Consider the following 20,917-nt stretch of genomic DNA (forward strand, 5'->3'; position numbering starts at 1 on the left):
GAGGCCGACGTCAGTTGGCTGAGTGGCCCACAAAGAAAAAAGGAGACAGGCATGAGCGAGCCCTCCCTCCCACGAGGGGAGCCTTTTCCCGAAGTCTGGGGAGAGGCCCTCGGGAGTCCTGCTACCCACGTGTATAGGGGAGCAGGTCTGAGGTCTCCAGGAGCGGCAGCCACACTGGTCAGGACACAGCTTCGGAGGCACAAACCTGACAACTCCACAGCCCCGGGCTGGGAGCCCTTGGGTGAGCGGCTCTGGCTCATGGGCCCTTTCTTGAAGAGATCAGAAATAAGATACACTGGGTGCCTGGCATGTCGATAGCAGCCACTCTCTTTATCCTGATCCTAAGTCTGCCCCAGGCCCTCTCTTAACATGACAACCCTGGAGAGAAGTCACCAAGGGATTCCGGATTCACAGCAGCATGAGAACGTCAAATGCTCCCCAGGCCTCTGTGGTCCAACAAGACTGTGCCCTACTCCACAAGCCTTCCTTCAGCCGAGGGCTAGGAAAACTCTGGGCTCCACCAGCCTTCCTTCAGCCGAGGGCAAGGAAAGTTCTGGGTTCCACATATCTTTGGGTTCCAGCTCTTAAGGCCAAAAAATTAAGAGCAAGGCATGGGCTTTGTTTTGGGAAAAATCAGAGCCATCAAATGTGGTGCCCCAACTTGCTGGCCAAGAATAGACAGGTTCCACTTAGCACTGACAACAGGCCTGGAGACAGCGATTCTGACATGAGTCTTCCCGGAAATGGCTGTGCATTCAAGGGAAACCATTTGGCCTGCACCACTGAGGAGGAGCTGAAGCAGCAAGCTACACCTTCATTTTCAATGTGTATTAAGTCATTTGTTTATTTCTCAAGATGTGCACACTCAAGTATGAAGTTGGCCGGGACAACTCATGGCTCCTAGGTATGTACAGGCCCTTTGATGGCTTGGGTTACAGACAACTTCATAGCTAGTGCACCACACACACGAGATAAAACAGGAAGCCTAAAAACCCCAAGCCACACCAAGAAAAATGAGAGAAGGGAGGGCGGGGTAACAATGCAGCATCCGCGGAGGGAACTCAACGCACAAGGAGGGAGAACAGAGGGTGGAAGGCAAGCCAGCTTCATCTTCGCTGCTGCAGCTGCTGTGTGGTTCAGGGGACTGAGTTCAACAGGTCCTTCAGGAAGCTCTCTGGATCGGTGATTTCTGATAAAAGACCTGCAAAGCACAGCGGGCAGAGGTATGTCAGGGGTGGGCATGCAGCCCCCATTCCCCCTGAGTCACGGCTGCTGCATCGAGCAGAGAACACACTGCGGCCGACAAGCTCTGGCCTGGCTGCTCACTGGACAGCAGCATGACCGAGGAGGCAGTCATTGAGCAAAACCCTGTTCCGCAGCAGGAGTCCTGTTCCAGAAGCAGGCACTGCTGCTGGAGGTGAAGTGGAAGAGGCCACACCTGGCTCAGGGACACCCAGGGATGTGCAAATCCACTGACCCCCAGTGTAAAATGGAAGGTGGGTTCTGAAAGGAGAGGGCCTGCAGTCTACCATCTTCTCAAAGGGATCTGGGACCAAAGAAAGCCCTGCCCCTGAGGGCTGGGAGGAGCAGCGCAGGCTGGCAGGACCCCAGCTTCTTCTGAGCTCTCATCTGATGATGGGTCCTGGGCTCCTGAGCAGGTTGTCAAAGCTCAGGAGCTCCATTTCCTCAGCCATCACACGGAGACCGGGAGAAGCCCTGCGGGCCCACCGTGGGGGCTCAATGAGGCCCTTCATGTGCAAGCGCCTCACTCACAGAAAGTGCTCAAGCTGCATGGAGGCCTTGGTGGCCCCACCCCTCTGTCACTGAGCAGGGGACAGGAGACGCCGGAGCCACACGTAAAACAGCCATGGAGCTGCTAGCCCTAAAGGCCCGGCGGCATCCGAACTGAAGTCATCACCCAAGCATCTGGGCTAATGGAAGAGAGAGCGGCTCAGACTATCCCCGTTTGGCTTTGGAAGGTGTTTTTGTTCTCACATTTGAATAGGGTGTGTCTGATGTTCTGAAATTTTCTAACAGCTTAAACAAAGTAATAAAGTGGTGCTGTCAAAACGTGGCCTTGGAGTGGAAGGCACGGAGGCTCGCTGCCCGGCAAGGGCTCTGGCTCTTTCCGGCCGCAGGCCAGGGGTGCTGCCAGCAGCTCAGGGCTGGTGTGGAGCCCGAGTCCAGGGGACCCTCCTTCCCCCACCCACCTCCTCCTCCTCTCACTAGCTCCAAGTTCCACAGTCACAGTGACACAGGCTCATGCAACAGGCACAGGCCCCAGCACTGAGGACTTTAGCAGCCCACCTGGTCCCAGGGCTGCCTTTCTGGGAAGAATACGAGGCATGTGCTAAGGTATGATGCTGGTGAAATGTCTAGGCTGAAACAGAGCCAGTGGGAGCTGTAAAGAGGTGGTGGAGTTCACACACACAGGGAGGTGAGCAGTGCTAGCACAGGCCCACCCAGACGCAGAGGCAGGCACCAAGCCGAAGAAGGCCATCCCAGCACAGAGCTTCCACTGAGACCACTGCAAGGGGCAGCCAATGTGGAGGTACAGAGCTTTTTGGGAAAATCTGTCAGCTGGCTCTGAGCTGGGAAGAAAGAGGAATTCACACTGAGCAACGCTCTGGCCCTTTCGTGGGTCTCATTTCCAGAAGATAACAAGATAGAGAGAGCGTCAGCAGAGGCATTCTCCTACGAGTGGGGTCTGGGGCATTGTTCTCCGGGGATTGTTCTCCAGGATAACAAGATAGAGAGAGCGTCAGCAGAGGCAATTCTCCTACGAGTGGGGTCTGGGGGATTGTTCTCCAGGATAACAAGATAGAGAGAGCGTCAGCAGAGGCGTTCTCCTACGAGTGGGGTCCTGGGGGAGTTGTTTCCAGCGATAACAAGATAGAGAGAGCGTCAGCAGAGGCGTTCTCCTACGAGTGGGGTCTGGGGGATTGTTCTCCAGGATAACAAGATAGAGAGAGCGTCAGCAGAGGCGTTCTCCTACGAGTGGGGTCTGGGGGATTGTTCTCCAGGATAACAAGATAGAGAGAGCGTCAGCAGAGGCGTTCTCCTACGAGTGGGGTCTGGGGGATTGTTCTCCAAGGATAACAAGATTAGAGAGAGCGTCAGCAGAGGCGTCTCCTACGAGTGGGGTCTGGGGGACTGTTTTCCCAGGATAACAAGATAGGAGAGAGCGTCAGCAGAGCGTTCCTCCCTACGAGTGGGGTCCTGGGGGTTGTCTCCAGGATAACAAGACAGAGAGAGCGTGCAGCAGAGGCGTTTCTCCTACGAGTGGGGTCCTGGCATTGTTTTCCAGGGATACAAGAAAGAGGGTCAGGCAGAGGCAATTCTCCCTACGAGTGGGGTCTGGGGGATGTGTCTCGCAGGATAACAAGATAGAGAGAGCGTCAGCAAGGCGTTCTCCTAAAGTGGGGTCTGGGGGACTGTTCTCCCAGTCCCGGATAAAAGACAGAGAGAGCGTCAGCAGACGGGCAATTCTCCTACGAGTGGGGTCTGGGGGATTGTTTCCCATGGGAGGATAACAAGATAGAGAGAGGGCGTCAGCAGAGGCGTTCTCCTACGAGTGGGTCTGGGGGAATTGTTCTCCAGGATAACAAGACAGAGAGAGGCGTCAGCAGACCCGGCGTTCTCCCTACGAGTGCGGGTCTGGGGGATTGTTCTCCCAGATAACAAGATAAAGAGAGAGCGTCAGCAGAGGCGTTCCTCCTAAAAGTGGGGTCTGGGGGACTGTTCTCCAGGATAACAAGACAGAGAGAGCGTGCAGCAGAGGCCGTTCTCCTAAGCGAGTGGGGTCTGGGGGATTGTTTCCAGGATAACACAAAGATAGAGAGACGTCAGCAGAGCGTTCTCCTACGAGTGGGGGTCTGGGGGAGATGTTCTCCAGGATAAACAAAGACAGAGAGAGCGTCAGCAGAGCGTTCTCCAGCGAGTGGGGTCTGGAGGGATTGTTCTTCCAGGATAACAAAGATAGAGAGAGCGTCGCAGAGGCCCGTTCTCCTAACCGAGTGGGGTCTGGGGATTGTTCTCCAGGATAAAAAGATAGAGAGAGCATCAGCAGAGGTGTCTCCACGAGTGGGGTCTGGGGCATTGTTCTCGCAGGCGATAACAACGATAGAGAGAGGCATCAGCAGAAGGTGTTCTCCTACCCGAGTGGGTTCTGGCATTGTTCTCCCAGGATGAGGCAGCAGATAGAGATGAGCGTCAGCAGAGGCTTCTCCTAGCGAGTGGGTCCTCGGGGGATTGTTCTCCAGGATAACCAGATACGAGAGAGCATCAGCAGAGGTGTTTCCTACGAGTGGGGTCTGGGGGCATTGTTCATCCAGGATAACAACGAAGAGAGGACCCAGCAGAGGCCGTTCCTCCTACGGTGGGTCTGGGGGGACTGCTTCTCCCAGGATAACCAAGAAGCCGAGAGAGCGTCAGCGAGGTGTTCTCCTACGAGTGCGTGTCGGGGGACTGTTCTCCAGGCATAAGCAAGATAGAGAGGCCGCCGCGTCAGCAGGGCGTTCTCCTAACGAGTGGGGTCTGGGGGATTAGTTCTCCAAGGATAACCAAGATAGGACGGGCGTCAGCAGAGGCATTTCCTCCTAGCAGTGGGTCTGGGGGGATTGTTCTCAGGGATAACAAGATAGAGAGAGCGTCCAAGCAGAGGCATTATCTCCTAACAGAGTGGGGTCTGGGGGAATTGTTCTCCAGGATAACAAGACAGGAGAGAGCGTCGCAGAGGCGTTCCTCCTAAAGCAGTGGGTGTCTGGGGGATTGCTTCTAACAAAGATAGAGAGGGCGTCAGCAGAGGCATTTCTCCTACGAGTGGGGTCTGGGGATTGTTCTCCTTTACACTTCACAAAACCCCCACGACGAACACCGGAACAAAGTGAAGCAAGTTCACAAAAGAGTTGGCAGGTTTGGTGACCTGCGCTTTGGCTCTGGGGAGCTGACCTTTGTAGGGAGAGTGTTCTGATGGGGGCTGTAATGCCACGGCGCCCACAACCTGACAGGCACTGTCTCTTAACCCTAGGTGGATTTCCCAGGCACGGGCCAAGTCACCTCCCTCTGCTGTCACTTGGTGTTTGGTTATGAAATCCAAAACAATTCTAATGTGCTTGTTTGCAATTAGAATGATAAATTTGTTATACAAAGAATTTCATTTTTACTAGCAGTGGGATAAGGAATTGTCTGACCACAACTCCCACACCCACAGTTCAGAGTGGCCCTGCTCGGTCGCCCATGTCTCCCTCAACTGTGACTTAAGACGCGGGAGGAAGACGAGGCATTGCAATTTGCGTGTTAATTCTCTGAACTGCCGTTAAAAAACAGACTCAAACAGGGACCCTACCACTTTCTAGCTATGTTCCCTTGGCCACTTATTTGATCTTCAGAGCCTCATTTACCCCATCTATAAAATGGGGATAACCAAAGCTCCTGCTTCATATAGGGCTGCCGCGAGGGCTGAGATCATGTACGGTGAACAGACCATGCCTGGGCAAGAGGGAGTGCTCAGTACATGTTAGAGCTGCTGTTCTTATTATTGGTGACTTGCTATGTAGGCATCTTTCCCAGGGCTTTTGTGGCAGCTGACAGGCTGGCTCATACTGCGTTTCCTCTGGTTGTGAAGATAAAGCTACGGCTGGCCCCACTGAGGAAGACACGGGGCTTTGCTGTGGAGGATCTTTCAAAGAGAAAACCTTGACACTAACCGGCCGCATCGAGGAACTCTGAGAAGGTCTCCACTGGCATGAACTCCTCCTGGAAGGTTTTCAGGGCTTTGTCGGCAGCTTCGTAGATGGGCATGTCGTTGTGGCGGATGTACTCAGCGAGAGAGCAGGACCAGCCTCCCTCTGTGTTACTGGTAGGCACCTTCTACGAGAATCAACAGGAGACAGAAAGGTGGGTGACTTACTGCTGCCTCATCTTCCATCTCAAGTCAGTCAGGCCATTTCAACTCCTCAAAGGACGGCCCTCCCAACCTACACCAAAGCATACCAACATACACCCTAGAGCGCGCGTTTTGTCTCCAGGAATAACAAAATTTTACTTCATTCCTCTTAGGGCCCCCTTATCAGGCACTGAACCTACAGGTTCCAAGTGGCTGCATTCCTTCCCCATACACTTCCCATCCACATTCCCTAGAGCAAAGGGACTTGTCGACGTGCTTCCATGAGCTGTTTCATTCCAATGACAAAAGGAACCAACTCAAAAACTCAGATTCCCTCCGGAGAGGACTGTCCTGTTATAAGCTGGCTGCGGTTAAGTCAGACTCACTCAGGGCAACAGAGCTTATCCCAATAGCGTGGCAAGAGCAGCAAAGAGAGACCCAGGAGGGAAGGTCTTCCTGCACAGTCAAGCCTGGAGCAGGCTCAGGAGCAGGTGACAGGAGTGATCTCAGCTACAAATGTGGGCCGGGTGCGGTGGCTCATGCCTGTAATAGCAGCACTTTGTGAGGCCAAGGCAGGTGGATCACTTGAAGTCAGGAGTTTGAGACCAGCCTGACCAACATGGAGAAACCCTGTCTCTACTAAAAATACAAAATTAGCCAGGCATGGTGGCACATGCCTGTAGTCCCAGTTACTTGGAAGGCTGAGGCAGAAGAATCACTTGAACCTGGGAGGCAGAGATTGCAGTGAGCTGAGATCACACCACTGCACTCCAGCCTGGGCAACAAGAGCAAAACTCCGTCTCACAAAACAAAACAAATGTACCTCACAGACACAAGGCTCCAGGCTGCCAGTGTTAATCCCTCCCACAGCTGGGGTTGTTTGTTCTAGGAACAAAGCGCCCCCAGGCCAGCGGAGGAGCAGCCATGTGGATGCTGAGGCAGGGTCAGTGACAGGAGTGCAGACATTTTACATTCTTGCCAAAACCCACTGGGCCTCTGACAGCCTCCTTACCTTAAACATGTTGTAAATGAGATCGACGAGGGCCCAAAAGAGAAGGGAAGAACGGTAAGCGGAATAGTCCTTCACTGCCTTATCTGTCAGCCTGCAAAAGAAAATCCAGTTCCATCACATGAAGTCCCTAGGAGGATACTCACAAGGACAGAGCAAGGCATTCTGGGAGCAAGGAAGAGTCACAGTGGTCTATGCATCTTGGAGTTCCAGGGACTTGCCTTCTGCTTGGAAAAAAGCAGCTGTGGGCAAGAACCTCTGGAGCCCTGGGACCCAGAAGTTTATTGGTTATAAAAATGCTCCATGAAATTCATCTGATTCTCTCAGTGCTCATCTTCCAGATCAGGGTAAAATGGAACCGGGGGAGACATCACCAGGGCAGATGTGGCAAACACAAGGCTACTGACTTAAAGAAAGGCAAAGGATTCCTATGTATCCCTTGTGTTTGGGCCCCCACAAACTCTTGGAATTTGATGGAACCTAATAAATGAGGTAGGAAACAAGGCTCTAATTCAGTCTTTATGCTCCCACTAGGAGAAATTTCTTAAAAGCCAGCAGACCTAAACCAGTCAGACACAGTAACTTGTCAAACATGTGCTGTGTTAAACGGCAGCAAGGTGCTAGGAAGTTGGTGTTAAGCAATGGTAATGTCTAAGATGGAGCATGCAGCCACCCTGACATCACCTAAATCCTGGGATAATCCAAGTTGCTCACCACACCCCGTTGTTTCTAACCAGTATCGTTGCTACTGAATCCAATGATTCAGTTCAGGATTAAAGACCAGCCAGTTCCTTGGAATATGGGGGGTGGCGGCGGGGGCGGGGAATGCCTCTAACAACGTCCACTGCATTCTCAGCAGGCAGTCTTGGTTTGAGGGATGATTACACCAGGTAGAGCCAGTACGAAATACAGAGAGACCAGGCTCCCCTCGGCTGGAACACATCCCATGACTAAAAGGACATATATTAAATGTTTAGTATTAAAATGCATGGGTATATATAAGAATCATAAAAATAAGACAACATAGATGGTATTTATTATAAAAGCTAAAACTATATGGGCCTCAAGTGAAGGGCTGCCTAGCATGAGACAGGCCATCCACACCTGCATTCAATAAATAACTCACAAAAAACTAATAATAATAAATGAGGACAATTCCCTCTCTACTAAAATATGCTTCCTGTGGCCTCCCTCTGCCCCAGTACCTTCCCGAGCCCCCACTTTCTCTCCTGCATACGTGTGACGATGCTGCAGCCTAAAGTCCTAGAAGGTGGACCTGTGGACGAGGACAAGAATCCATTTCTCTGCAGTTCTTTACCCTGGCAGATAAGGTAACAGATCAAGTTCTGACAGATGCCTGAGAACGTCCCAGGTTTCTGCACTTGCAAGTTCCTGGCAGAGGCACTTTTTTTCTGAATGTCAAATGTGCAGAAGAGGCCAGCTTCTGCTGAACTACATTTCTGTGTCTCTGCTACTACTCCTTACCCCATGACTTACAGGACTTAGGACAAAGACTGCCGCCAGTGAGGCTGCCCCAATGCCAGGATGATACCTCTAAATGCCCTTCCAGCCGTGGTCTCTCCCCAATGGGTCTCCTCCCAGTATCGGGCAAACTCACAGTGCCTTTGCTAGTCTGCTTGATGAGTGCCGGGTTCACAGTCCCAGACCATGGCCATGTTTGGCCCTTTGCTGTGGCTGTTCTGCTTTGGTAAGCAGAAATCTTGAGTGACCCTGCCCAACTTAATTATTTAAGGCCAATTAGTAAAGGTGACTAAACTGCTACAGAGAAAACAGCAACTCATGAATGTAGCTCACACTGGATTTCCTAATTAAGCTGTGACCAAATCAGCTTTTCCTTAACTGCCTGGGACAATAATGAATGCTAGTCTCCTAACTGAGAGCAAAACAGCTCCTGTGGGTTCCGATTTCACACCCGCCATGGAGAGACTGTGCCCAATAAATGGCAGCTCTTTTGCATGGATGCAGCATATGGATGCAGGCCAGCCAAGCCTGACTTCTCAACTTAGTATTCTCAAGATCTAACTTTTGATTTCCAGCAGCTAGGTAACTATTAATTCAGGCTCTTGGGAAATACTGGAAAGTGGTATGTTAGGAATGGGGGCAGGGGTTACCTAGGAATCTAACAAGACTTGCCCCTTCCCACTCTCCAGTGACAATTTGGTACAGGCCAGATTCAACAGTACAGCTCCAACCTAGTCTCTCTGGGGGCATGAAGTGCCCACAGAGCAGAAATGCTTGATCAATTAGGGCTAATGGACATAAAGACACTGGGTGTGTCAATGAGGGCACACGCTATTTCCACTTGGCTTGTCTTTATCATGGCCCTAAAAGTTTCCCTCTGTTCCCTGGCTGGCCTACAAATGTGGACATGATCCCATGAATCCTGGGCTAAAGCAGTATCACAAAAATCACAAAACCGATCTTCCAGAAATGAAGCAGAGACACATTTCACTAGAGGGACAGAAGCAAACTGCCAAACCCAAAGCCTGCTCTGTAGCTCCCCACGACAGGCAGAGACTGTGTGGGGCCACTGGCAGCCTGAATGGTATCCATAGAGTCTCCCCTGCGCATAGCAATCCATGTGGGTCCTCAAAGAGATGCTGTGGTGGTTGTTTACAACTGTTTCTCTCGAGACCATCAGACCCAAATCACAGCCCAAGGTCATAAATCAAAGACCACTTCCTTTCTGACATGCTCTTTCTTGGGGAGGTGTCCACATGTACAGGAGAGTGGTCTAGAAGAAGAAAGGTTCACGGACTGTGGGACGCATAGGATAGGAATGTAACCAAGAAGGGAGAGTGAAGACGAGTTTTTAATTATTAGAAAATACCCCATGTGGCCACACTGAAACTTTCCTGGCTTATGCCAATGCCAGCAAGATTTGGAAAACCTGATTACTGTTCTTAGCCCTGGCAGCTCCGATCGTCTCATTGGTTGTATCACCCTGTGCCTGGCTGCCTTCCTCTCTAACATTTTCTACAGTAGGTAAGCCTGCCTCTACCTTTGTAGCAGCTGAACACAAAAACCAGAAATGACCAGGCAACCTCCAGCTACCAGCTTTGACTCCTGACATGACAGACTGAGAAGGGAGAAGGGCTGGTGTCCACTGCCGCAGTCACAAAGCATGCCTCCACCTAGCACATGCGTACCGCTAAGCAGTTTTTCAAAACTGATTATGGGAAATAGTGAGCAGCAGCTTCCTGAAGCAGGTACTGACCTGGTGGCTCCACCTGGAGCCACTGCCCGGGCCTGCGAGGTCACCAGCAGCCTCCGCAAGATTTCCACACGCGTGGCTCTCCACTGCTCAGGGGACAGGATGTGAAGGGCCAGGACTGTGAAATAGTGGGGCCCGTCCACTTCAAAGGCACTCTCCACCCACTTCTCCTTGGGCTGTTCCAGAAAGCCTTGGAGGTTCTTCTCTTCTCGGGAAGTTGCTCGGGTTCTAGAAGAAAACGGGCACGATAAAATAAAAGCAGGGTGGAAGCAGGACCCGGCAGCAAGAGCAGGAAGAATTTGCTCAATTTGTCATTGCCTTGTGACATTTGCTGAACGTTTGGATGACTGAACACTCCTCACCCATCCTTGACTACTCCTCCCACTCCCTCTGACAATCCGTGATCCATGCCCTTCTTCCCCTTCCAGGCCCTTCTTTGTAGCATCTTCCCTTCTTCCCTGGCCCCCGCTTCTAGCTCCCACCCCAGCTCTGACACAATTCCAATCAACTACTGGTTTCTGAGCACCATGTATCAGGGACATTCATAATCCCCCCAACATGGAACTGTGCTAGTAACTCCAGAGGCCCAGAAAAGTGAAGTGACTTGCCCAGTCACCAAGCTAGTGAGTAATGGGGCCAAAACATGAATCAAGATTCCCTAGTGGGTCCACAGCCTGACTCCCCCTTGCTCCACATAGTCTCGTTATGTTATGTTTACATGGTTTGCACTAAATTTGCATGTGGTTCCTTTCCTAGGCTCCCTCTTCCGGTTTGTCTTATGATCTAGGTCCTCCCGCCTTCGTGAGAACAGTCTCTCCCAGATGAGCGCGGCTTCTTGTCCTCATGTGTCCTAAGTTGCAATGATGATGATCATGATGACCACAGCAAACTCAGTGCCAGGCACTGCTCGAAGTGCTTTACAGGGATTATTTCACTGGGTATTCACGAGAACGCTATGGGACAGGTGCCACCACTATCCCAATTTTAAAGAAACAGAAAACTGCAGTACGCAGGAGGTAAGGATTCTGCCAAAGTCTCACACCGTGGAAAGAACGGGGCTCTGAAGCCAGGAAGCCTGTCCATCTTAACCCTACCTCCTTCTCCACGCTGAAGCTTTGACATTTGACGGAATCAGCACTGAGAGGTGACTTAGGTCCTTCCTGATGACATGCTTCTGGGTACACTCTCTCCTTGGAACCGGAATGGTGCTTCTCATGCCATGAATGCTTGATGCCCTATCCTAACTCCATGGGGCACTGGTGGGGAGAGGTGGGGACAAACACAACACTAGAACCCAAGTTACCAGGTCTATAGTTGGCACTGGCACAGATGCTGGACTCTGGGAAAGCAGGAGGAGAGGGTGCAAGGACACCCTGCCTGCTTCTGCCGCCTGCAGATGGGCATGGATGGGTACACTCAACTTGATCTTCCAGCCCTGTAAGGAATCTGAGGCTTTCGGCTGCTGCAGGACCGGCTCAGGCCTGGTGTGGCTTACACTGGCCATGCTGTGACATACTTGCCTCCATACACATATATTCCACCAAAGGCACTCAGCTCCCCCGTGACCAAGCGCCCACCAATGTCAATTGGATAGCTGTCAATTGGGAAGCAGTCTGTGGCCAAGAAGCAAGGCCTCTCTGTGAAGCTTCTGGGTCAGCCTCAGGCTGACCAAAGTAACTGTGAGAGAGCCAATTCCCTTTCCAATGAAGGGACTTGAGAATTACAAATGTCTGGCTTTTCAGAAATATACTGACACCTAGTTACCCAGGGCTCTGTCCAGGGCCCCAGGAACACTGAGAAGGAGCGACATCTGGACAGTGGGAAGGTCTGTGCTATCAGTGCTGCCGGGTACTGCTCCCGCCAGTCGAAGCAGTTCAGCAGATGATGTAATGCACTGATGTCAACCTGCCCCTGTGTGTTTTAACAATGAAGCCTGTGGTCTCGAGGTCAGCCTTTTATCTCACAAGGAAACGGGAGGGAAGGAAAAAATAACATTGTTGAAGAGAAAGAACCAGAAAAGACAAGAGACGGACTGTCCTGTTGCCTAAACTGTGCTGCAGCTACCCGGGGTGAGCTATACACAACCTTTCAACAGGGAACTGTAAGCCTCTTGCTAGGAGATGGGGCCTACAAGCATGAAACAGTGAATTAAATGGAAGAGCTAAAGGATAGTCAATCTCCCAATTTTTTTTTCTTTGAGACATGGTCTTGCTCTGTCGCACAGGCTGGAGTGCAGTGGTGTGATCACGACTCACTTCAGCCTCAACCTACTTGGCTCAAGCCATCCTCTCACCTCAGCCTCCCGAATAGCTGGAACTACAGGTGTGTGTCTGGCTAATTTAAAACAATTTGTTTTTTAACAAGACAGAGTCTTACTATGTTGCCTAGGCTGGGCTCAGCACCTCGGCCTCCCAAAGTGCTGGGATGACAGGCGTGAGCCACTGTGCCTGACCTAAGTGCTTTTTTAAAATTATATTTCCAGGTACCAACCTAACTGTCCCATAATGTGCATATGGATAAAACTACCAATCTCTTTTTTTTCCTGGCTGCCTTCCTTGTCGGTTGACTTTCCCAGACAATCTTGAACATTCCCTTTCCCTTCACACTTGCCAGAAGCATTACCCAGTGTAGAGAAAACAGGGATAACAAATCCAGTTTTCCATTTATGAACTGGGTCCTTAGCTTTGCTGCATCCCCTTGATGGGAAACCCATCACCTGTAACAAACCATATGCCCTTGACTAATGATGTGGGTGCAGCTCTGACCTGTGGCCTCCCCCTATTCAAGAGAACAGTCTGGAAAGAAGAAGTAGCAGTTGCATCGAAGTAGAGGCTTCAGTGGCCTGACTTTTCCCATTTTCTGCTCCCCTATGAGCTGTAGGTCGGTCCAAGGATGTGGTCTTTGGGCTGCCCATAGTGGAAGACAGGGCAGTTTGGGGGAAGGAAGTTCCCTTTATTGCTTTTTCTGTGTGGCCCTAAAAGAACGCAGATGAGGATCCCCACCTCGGCAAAAAGGCTGCCTCAGGCCAGACACTTGCTCTGGAACTAGCAAGAAAGGCTATGAAAAAGCTGAGGGATCTTGGGCAGAGGGATGCAGGGTAGGTGTGCAAGATGCCGCCCCTGGGACACAGGGTACTGACGTGTTCAGGACGTAAAGCACAGTGTGAATGATGTACGGGATCAGGTGGATGTTGCTCTCCCGGCCGCCCCCGCCAGTGTCTGCGCTGAACGACTGCTCCATGGCAAAGCGCAGGAAGAGTAGTTTGATGTCGTGGATGTTGAGCTGGTACGTGGGCTCCCGCTGGCCTGTGCATTCCTGGAGGTAAGTGTTGTGTCTAGAGGGGAAGCAGAACAAACAATGAAATGGAAGTGAGTTCCTGGTGAAAACGCAGTTTGGGAGACAGAGCCTCCTTCCAATACTCCCGGGCCTGACAGCTGCAAAGGTTTGCAAATGGAGACAGGAGCAGAAGGGAAAGTTGAGGCCAAGGCTGGGGCCAGCAGGATGACAAGGCCACAGGACATTTTCATTTCTGCAGTGACTGAATGTGACACTCTCCAAGTTTTGATGAGAGCCCACCACTCCTGGGGGCCCATTTCTTAATGGACCAATGTTGTAGGACATACCGTGGCTGCAAGTGAAGTACACTTTGGAGGAAGAAATGTAGAACTCATCCATTCTGACTGACAAAGTGATCTGTCCAGAAGAATGAGCTCTTCAATCTCCAAACAAAGGCATTTTTTTTTTCCCCTAGTCAATACACGTTCCCATCCATCTGGGCTGTGCCTCTTAGTAATTGGGTGACCTCAAGCAAGTTGCTCAAACTCTGCATCTCATCTGTACAATGTATACAAGAATACATGCCTGGCCGGGCGCGGGGGCTCATACTTGTAATCACAGCACTTTGAGAGGCCAAGGCAGGTGGATCACCTGAGGTCAGGAGTTCGAGACCAGCCTGGCCAACATGGTAACACCCTGTCTCTACTAAAAACACAAAAATTAGCTGGGTGTGGTGCCAGGCACCTGTAATTCCAGCTACTTGGGAGGCTGAGGCAGGAGAATCGTTTTAACCTGGGAGGCGGAGGCTGCAGTGAGCCGAGATCACGCCATTGCACTCCAGCCTCGGTGATAAGAGCAAAACTCTGTCTCAAAACAAAAGAATACAGGTTAAGCATTTCAACATGCTGCCCGCTATCACTGTCAGCTGCCTGTTTTTTTGACAGGCATGGTTTTATCCCTGAGCTTTAAAACAGGACTTGGGGTGGGGCACCACTCCACAAGGCATCAGCAAGACATGAGGACCTCACAGATGCTTTAGCTATTCTTATCTGAGTTTTCAGGACCAGGGAGGCCTCCTAAGGAGCCCAACATCCCCTCTGCCACTAAGCCTCTTTCATTATTTAAACCTCAGAGCCACATGCTGTAGAAGTGAACTCAGAAATTCTGGCCTCAAGGACCAAGTCAGGGTCCCACATCTTATGTCGTAAGACCAGCAAAGGCGTAGTGAAGACCCAGAAATTTCATCTGGTGCCCAGTAAGCTGAGGGTGCTGGTTCCTCCCACCCTGTGGCAGGCTATGTCAGGTCACCCCTTGAGTAAGCTTCCATCCCCCACCCTGTCTGCTCTGGACAGTTCCCCAGTCACCAGACAGACATACATGGATTCCCAAGGAAGTTAACAGGAAATGGTGTCACCAAGGATTGGGTTGATAGCAGGTCTTGTCCCATCCCCTGCAAATCCCCTCCATCCCACCATGAAACATACTCAATACTCACCTTGCCAAGCAAGTGGCAAAAGCTGATTCAGGGACGTGAGGCCCCCAGACTGGAAGGAGCCCATTGCACTTGGTGTTGGCATTCTGCAGGGCGGCACTTTCCCACTCTTCTCGGCCTCGAGCCAACCTGGATAGGGAGGACAGCAGGGACAAGCGACTGCTAGAATTAAGGTGGCAACCAGGCACCTGGGCAGGGGTGGGGGTGGGGGCGTGCCAACACTAAGAAGTCAGTCAGCCCAGGCTCCTGACCCTGCGAAGAGAATTTGCCATTTGTAGCCTCAATGTGGTACATGCTGGCTTTGCTGACTCAGGTAGGCAGGGCTGCTCTCACCAGCCTTTGGCCCAGGCCAAAGCATATTTTCCTATCATTCAAGTAACTGCTTGGGGACCTATATGGTGTCAGGCAGAACACCCTACTCCCCAGACCCTAAGGGGCAGATTTAAAACCACGAGGATGGCAGTCCCACCCACTCCAGGCCCACAGGCAGGCCTACTGAAGGAGCCTTCCCGCAAGAGCCAGGGCCTACCTGACAGCAGCCAGGTGGCAGTCGTAGTGCACAATGTTGAAGTGGGACACGGTGCTGTAGCCCTGCTGTTTCCGGGGCTTATTCTCCATCTCCTCCAAGGCTACCCGCTTCGTGAAGGTATAAATGCCCAGGACCTTCGTGGGCTGCAAAGATGGCAACATAAGGAGAGGAGAGGAGAAACTCCAAGTCAGGCTCAGGGGAAGCAGAGCAGAGGGGAACTGTCGCCCTTCTTGGACAATGCCTTGGGGTTCATGTTGCTCTCACTAGGGAAGTTCAGAAGAGCAGATGAGGCCAGTTCCTCAGTCTGTTGGTGAAGCACTTGGCTGGGCGCAGCCCTAGTGAAATGAGGATTATGGGAGCAACCAGTAAGAAGGGGATGCGGTGCAGATGTAGAGGCAGACACATTAGCAAGCCTCGGCCATCTTTCTTTACTTTGTGCTTCATCTGTCTGAAAATGCAGAAGTGACTTCTCGATATTCCCTTGCTTTTCAAAACCTGCCAGGTAGCTCTGAGGAACCTGCATTATACAGAACTAACAAGCCCTGTGGCTCAGGCACCTGCCCTTCCACAGCCTGTGTTCTGAGCAGTAAGTTCAAGCTGGAGAGAAGAGGCCACCTTTGAGCCTTCAGGAGAGCCAGCAGGTCACTGGCTGCTCTGCTCCTTTCAGGTGGAATCTAGTTTGGATAAGCCAAGAAAGTTCTGATTTTCTCCCCAGTTATTCTGAATGGAGGCAGCATGGTGTGTTTTAAAAAGCCCAGGTCTGGAGTCTGAGAAGCCTAGGCTGGAATTCTGGCTCTGCCATGTGACCTTTGTTTGCTTAACCACAAGTTGAGACTTTTTACAGGTTTAAGTAAAATTATCCAGTTTACACAAAGCTCTGAGCATGAGGCCTCACATACAGGAAGAATCGGATCAGTAGCATTTGTCATGATGACGATGATAAAGATAACAAAGTCTAAAGTTCGGATGAGTTTGCCTTCCTGCCTCTAAAGAGGACAGCTGGTCCTTTTGTTAATCTCCTAAGATGCAGGCCTTGACCTTGCCTAGCTAAGAACAAAATGGCCTGGAGAGGAGGGGGACGCTACCTAGAACAAGGGGCCAGGCTGGGCCCTCAGGACCGACCGCAGCCCAGCAGCTGTACCTGGAACTTATATCCCTCCCTGCAGATGCAGCACGTGAGGCCGGGCTCCTCGATCAGCTCTTCCATCTGCTTCAGGAGTGCCGTCTTGGTCACGACCTGGCCCTTTTCATTTGTCTGTAGGGGAACCCCAGCGGCATGTCAAGGGGGATTTCCATACACCCTCCCCCACCCTAGCTTGGGGATGCTCAGGAACAGAGCTAACCTTCTACCTCCACTAAAAGGACAGGTGCATGAGAAGAAAGCCCTTGAGCTCTCTTCCAAGGAGGATAAAGACCCAGGCCCTTCTGCTATTCTCTCTTCCTACAGGAGCCACTGGTGCAAAGGAAATCACCCAGCTGGAGCCCTGGCAAGGTCCCACCTGCCATCAGAAAAGCCCCCTTTCTTCATGCCAGCATATTTGTGCCAGCAATGCCAAGTCTCAGCTTCCAAGGGCTGTCGCACTGATTCAGTCACTGCTCCCACGTGAGCTTTTCAACTGCTGACCCTCAAGTCTGTGCTTTGGAGAAGGAGCTTGTAGGACTCTGCTTCCTCCAAGGTGGGACAGTTAGAAGAGCACAGAGCCCTTTGTGTCAACCACTTATTAGTGATGTGCCTTGGCCTATTTACTTCACTCTCAGTTTCAGTTACTTTATCTGGAAAATGGGTATAACAATATCTACCTCCTAGAACAACTTGAGGGCTTAAATAAGTCCTCAATAAACAATGGCTCTTATCACCGGTTTACTGTTTTGGTAAACTTCGTAAGTCACTTACTCCGAGTCTCATCTGTATGATAGAACAATAGTAGTCTCACCTCTGAGAGGGCCGACCACACCTAGTTCCTTCCTCCTCCTCTGTCCAGCCTTCTCTTTCCCCATGGCCAACCCCAGGGCTGTCCCATGGCCACCTCCTCACCAAAGTGTGGGCAGAAACATGGGGACTCTGGGAGGTAGCTTTACCGTCATGCCCAGGGTGCCCAGGGCCTTCTGCCTCATCGCCATGGCCATGCGCTTCTTCTCTGCCCGGGTCTCCCTGCGGGCTGCGTCAATCTTCTTGTTTACATCAGGGTGTTCCCGCAGGGCTTCCAGCAGGTTCTCTGCCAGGGTCCCAATGCCCTCATCACTGGACACCTGCTCCAGCTTATGTAGGTTCGGGATGGAGTCAGTTCCAATCAGAACCTGCCAATAAGAGACCAGAGAGACTCATGCCTCCAATTACGTAGACAAACCTTCTTCCCGGGAGCTTAAAGGTTTAGAAACTCAACCACTGTGCACGATCTCATGTCACCTGCTCAACTACAATCAGGTCCTTTGATTCCACACTTTGACAGACAGACAAATGGAAGAGGGTTTGGCTCTGCCACTGCCTCTGACCAGTTCCTATGCTCTAAGCTCAGTATTTCCATCTATAAAATGGGGATAATGCAAGAGTTGCTGTGATGACTGAAAACTAGATAACATATGCAAAGCATCCATCACAGAGGATGTGGAAAGGGGTCAGGAGAAGATTCCCTTATTCTGGTAAGACAAGCAGCAGCACCTGACGAGTCCTAAGTGGTGAACTCACCAGCCAGAGCAGGCGCTGGACGTTCTCATAAGGACCTGCCTAAGTTCTCCACCTGGGAGCCCCTGGGTCCACCAAACCTAGGAGCACAGTTTTCTCAGGCTAGGGATACTAGAGGTGCAATGACTACAAGCAGGTATGGACATTAAAAACTTAAACCACAAAAAAGATATTAACAAGAAACCTCTGTGCCTGAAAAAGCTGGAAGTCACTACATACAGGGCCACGTAATAAACAGGGGTGGAGAACATCAGAAGGCTCAAGGCAGGTGTAGTTGGAAAAAGCGCTCCAGGTGAGCTCACTGAGAAATGTCACCACATCCCTGAAATCCTCACCACCCTGTCACAAGCGACTTGACAGCAATTACTACATATCAGACAATAGGCTGAAAACAACACAGCCAGTAGATCACTCAGCAGCTCATAAATCGGTTCTCACAGTAAGTCTGCTTCCAATTTGTGTCTCAGCAAAATTACCTATTCCCTCATGTCTCATGCTCCTAAATGCTAAGCCCATATTTCATCTCGTACTGAGCTTTTCCAGATTTCCCAGACTCAACATTCTGGCTGTTTACTGTGTGTGCATGCTTACACATGTGTTTTTGGTGCTGGGAAAACAAAGACCTTGCCCTCATTTAACTTACATTCTAGTTATTAATAGGACAGACCATACATTCATAGCATAGTCTAATGAACTCTCCTCCACCTTGCTTGCAAACCTCTGATCTTCTCCATCTCAGTGGCACCACCATTCACCTCATCACTCAGTCCAGAAACTGAGCAGGGTTCTTTTTTTTTTTGAGACGGAGTCTCACTCTGTCACCCAGGCTGGAGTGCAGTGGCACAATCTCGGCTCACCGCAAGCTCCGCCTCCCGGGTTCACGCCATTCTCCTGCCTCAGCCTCCTGAGTAGCTGGGACTACAGGCACCACCAACACGCCCAGCTAATCTTTGTATTTTTAATAGAGATGGGGTTTCACCATGTTAGGCAGGATGGTCTCGATCTCCGAGCAGGGTTCTTGATTCATCCAGCTTCTTCACTTCTCATGTTCAGTCACTCTCCAAATCCCATTTATTCTTCCTCCCAGCTCAATCTCTGTTGAATCTATCCATGAGCTAGTTCAGGCCACCATTTCTTTCACTTCAATTACAATACAAGCCTGTCAACTGTTCTTCCTACCTCCAATCTGACCGCCTTTGAATTCAGTCTCTAAAATACGGCCGGGGCACTGCCCTCAAGAGAAAACCCATACTCCTCTTCCGGGAGAAAGAACACACCTTGCCCCTGCTCGGGTCTCCATCCGCAGCTCTCACCATGCCTCACCTCCCACTGCAGCTGCTTTCAATTCTTGGAAGGCTTTAAGCTCTCTTTGGCCTCTGAGCCTTTGTAGGTGCCATGCCCTCTACTTAACACTCCTCTTTCCTTAGGCCCCAGCCCCTTCCACACTGCATCTATCTCACTGTTTAGTTATTACTCTGTATTTGGCTGTATCTTCCACCAGACAGTAAGCTCCCAACAGGCACAGACGGCGACTGTCTCCTCAGTCTAACACAGGACCAGCTACACAATATGTGTTGAAAGAAAAATGAATGGCCATAGCATAAATGCCAAGTATCTAACTAGATAAAGCCTTATTCTAAAGAAAGTAATTTAATTTGGTAACTAAGAATAAGCCTGGAAGGCCAGGTACAATGGCTCGCGCCTGTAATCCCAGCACTTTGGGAGGCTGAGGCGAGTGGATCACCTGAGGTCAGGAGTTGGAGACTAGCCTGGCCAACATGGTGAAACCCCATCTCTACTAAAAATACAAAAAATTGGCCAGGTATGGTGGCAGGTGCCTGTAGTCCTAGCTACTGGGGAGGCTGAGACAGGAGAATCGCTTGAACCCGGGAGGCAGAGGTTGCAGTGAGCCAAGATCGTGCCACTGCACTCCAGCCTGGGTGACAACAGCAAAACTCCATCTCAAGAAAAAAAAAAAAAAAGAAGAAGAAGAATAAGCCTGGAAATCTGCTGACTTTGAGTTCCAAACTCATTGTGTTGCCTTTGGCAAAATCACAACTGTGTTCCTCGATTTATCCATATACAAAATAGAGATGTTACAAGGATATGGAAAACAATACATGTGGAATTCCTATGCAGGAAAAAGTATCTCCACAAATATATACTAATTATGACTCCACTGAGTCGAACAAAAGTTTAGAAAAGGAATTTCAGTGAGACACAGTGAAGAAACTTTCCTGTACTCAAGTTGCCATGTTTTTGGAATGAGTTACCAGAACAGATTACCAAATGAGACAGTGGAACTATTTTCAATGCAGAACACCACAAATAGAAAAAAATGCAATGCTGAGGACTCTCAAAAGTCAACATTAAAAAACAAACAATCCAGTTAGAAATTGGGCAGAAGACATGAACAGACATCTCACTGAAGATAAACAGGGCACATGAAAAGACATTCAACATCATGAACCACTAGGAAAACATGGAACCAGACAGAATCACTGCACATCTACCAAACAGCTCAAACTAAAAATAGTCACCAAATGCTGGCTAAGATGCAGAGAAACTGGAGCAGCCATACATTTTCAGGGAAATGTAAAATGCTGTAGCTACTCTAGAGAACAGTTTGGCAGCTTCTTATAAACAAAATACTTAACTACTATACAACCCAGTAACTGCACTCTTCGGCATTTATCCTAGAAAAATGAAAACTTATATTCACACAAAAACCTGCACACAAGTGTTCATGGCAGCTTTATAAATAACAGCCAAAAACTGGCAACAATTCAGGTGTCCTTTAATGGGT

General features: G+C 50.5%; 1 protein-coding gene across 4 annotated transcripts in view; it reads right to left on the reverse strand.

Annotated features, from left to right (window-relative positions):
- Positions 1 to 817: 817 nt before the first annotated feature.
- UBR4 (ubiquitin protein ligase E3 component n-recognin 4) overlaps positions 818 to 20,917 on the reverse strand; it is a 146,427-nt gene continuing 126,327 nt past the window's right edge. For 3 of the 4 annotated variants that reach the window (XM_017851965.1, XM_017851966.1, XM_017851967.1), the window contains 9 exons: positions 17,508 to 17,726; positions 16,570 to 16,683; positions 15,429 to 15,571; positions 14,903 to 15,028; positions 13,271 to 13,465; positions 10,135 to 10,359; positions 6,900 to 6,990; positions 5,709 to 5,871; positions 818 to 1,201 (listed from right to left, as the gene is read on the reverse strand). In XM_017851965.1, the coding sequence (XP_017707454.1) occupies positions 1,137 to 1,201; positions 5,709 to 5,871; positions 6,900 to 6,990; positions 10,135 to 10,359; positions 13,271 to 13,465; positions 14,903 to 15,028; positions 15,429 to 15,571; positions 16,570 to 16,683; positions 17,508 to 17,726 (1,341 nt within the window). In that variant the 3' untranslated portion in view covers positions 818 to 1,136. The remainder of the gene's footprint in view (positions 1,202 to 5,708; positions 5,872 to 6,899; positions 6,991 to 10,134; positions 10,360 to 13,270; positions 13,466 to 14,902; positions 15,029 to 15,428; positions 15,572 to 16,569; positions 16,684 to 17,507; positions 17,727 to 20,917) is intronic. The other variant, XM_017851968.1, reaches the window with a different exon arrangement.

The sequence above is a fragment of the Rhinopithecus bieti genome, unplaced genomic scaffold (assembly GCF_001698545.2).
Source record: "Rhinopithecus bieti isolate Rb0 unplaced genomic scaffold, ASM169854v2 scaffold_33652, whole genome shotgun sequence".
NCBI lineage: Eukaryota > Metazoa > Chordata > Mammalia > Primates > Cercopithecidae > Rhinopithecus > Rhinopithecus bieti.